Here is a 1,649-nt window from a genome sequence, read left to right on the forward strand (position 1 = left end):
ACGTTTACCGAAACATTTGAATTGATGAAAAAAGTTTATGGCGACGATTGCCTATCTCGTGCCCGAGTTCTTGATTGGTTTACACGTTTTCGAGATGGTTGTGAGGACATAAATGACAATGAATATACGGGCCGCCCAAAATCAGTAATCACCGAAAATTTCATAGAAATTTTTCGTAAATTTATCAAAAATTAACCGAAATCATCGTTGAAATTGGTGGAATCGGAGATGAGTATCTTCAAAACATCGATTTATCGTATTTTAACAGATCATTTGAGCTTACGAAAGGTCAATGTAACTAAGAACCAAAAATTGCTCAGAATTCAACATTCAAAAGACCTCATGAAAGAGGCGAGAAAAGACGAGAACTTCCTTTACAACATCGTAACGGGTGATGAAACGTGGTATTTCCAACATGAATCTGAAACTAAGAATCAAAGTGCCGAATGGAAGGCCTCAGACGAGCCACCACAAAAAAAATCGCTATTGGAAAGGATAAAACTCAAGTCGATGCTCATTTGTTTTTACGATTTCAAGGGAATTGTCCACAAGGAGTTCGTTCATACCAACGGGCCAAACCGCCAATACAATTTTCGGCGTTTTGAATCGTTTGTTGCATCGCATTCGACGAATTCGCCCTGAATACCGCGAAGGAGGGAGCTGGCGCTTATTGCATGATAATGCACCACCTCATCGATCCACTCTTGTGACTGATTTTTTACTAGAAATCGCATTTTAACCATCAGTCACTCACTAAATTCCCCTCATATGGCTCCCTGTGACTTCTACCTATTCGAAAAATTGCATTTGGCCATGAAATTAAAACGTTTTGCTTGCGTAAAGGCCATCCAAAAGGCTTGTACCGGCATCCTGAAGGACATTCCAGCCAATGACCTGAAATACTCTTTCGAAAAGCTTTAAGATCGCGCAAAACAGTGTATCGAGGCCAGACGGAACTATTTTGAGTAAATAAACTCGATGGTATCAGAACAAAGCTCCTGTCGTTTCTATTTTAGCTCAGTCTTGTTTTGGACTTCACTTATATATGTAGGTATATTATATTATAAGAAAAATACGATTAAGTGCGGTTATTTTCTTTTTCTCTTGTGGCAGTCACCCTAATTTAACAGAATCCATTTCCTTAATTTTCTAATTCAAAATTCAAATTTGAATTCAAAACAAAAATATTGACATACAAACTTTTTGCTATCACACATCATTTCGAATTCTATTCACCGTCGAAAAACAGCTTCAAAAGTTGTATTTTGAATTCCATTTACGAATACTGTGCAATGTCGCTCAAGTTATCGCACTTGCAGAGGTGCATCATTTCGGCCACAGCTTACTCTGTCTGCTTTGTGGGTATTGCAAACAATTCCTAACTTCTTCCAGCATAAACACTAATTGGCTTATCATTTATCAGTTGATTGAAATTTGCTGCTGTGTACTCTTATGGTTCGTAATTTCATCGGATTGTGTAAAGGCACGTGAAGATTCCTCAAGAATTTGGTGGGCGTTTATTTGTGTCTTTGTGCCAATCTTGCCGGATATATTATACTGCATCATGGGCATTCTACTGCCAGAACCGTTCTATGCGGCTATGGTAGGCTGATTTTTTAATTTGTATTCTCATACTTTTTTTGCAGTCA

The 1,649-nt window shown here is 38.1% G+C and overlaps 1 protein-coding gene across 1 annotated transcript in view; it reads left to right on the forward strand.

Annotated features, from left to right (window-relative positions):
* The first annotated feature begins 1,231 nt into the window (after window positions 1-1,231).
* LOC129239526 (uncharacterized) overlaps window positions 1,232-1,649 on the forward strand; it is a 740-nt gene continuing 322 nt past the window's right edge. The window contains exons 1-2 of the mRNA XM_054875067.1: window positions 1,232-1,358; window positions 1,424-1,603. Coding sequence (XP_054731042.1) covers window positions 1,293-1,358; window positions 1,424-1,603 — 246 coding nt within the window. The 5' untranslated portion in view covers window positions 1,232-1,292. The remainder of the gene's footprint in view (window positions 1,359-1,423; window positions 1,604-1,649) is intronic.

This window comes from Anastrepha obliqua, chromosome 2 (assembly GCF_027943255.1).
Source record: "Anastrepha obliqua isolate idAnaObli1 chromosome 2, idAnaObli1_1.0, whole genome shotgun sequence".
NCBI lineage: Eukaryota > Metazoa > Arthropoda > Insecta > Diptera > Tephritidae > Anastrepha > Anastrepha obliqua.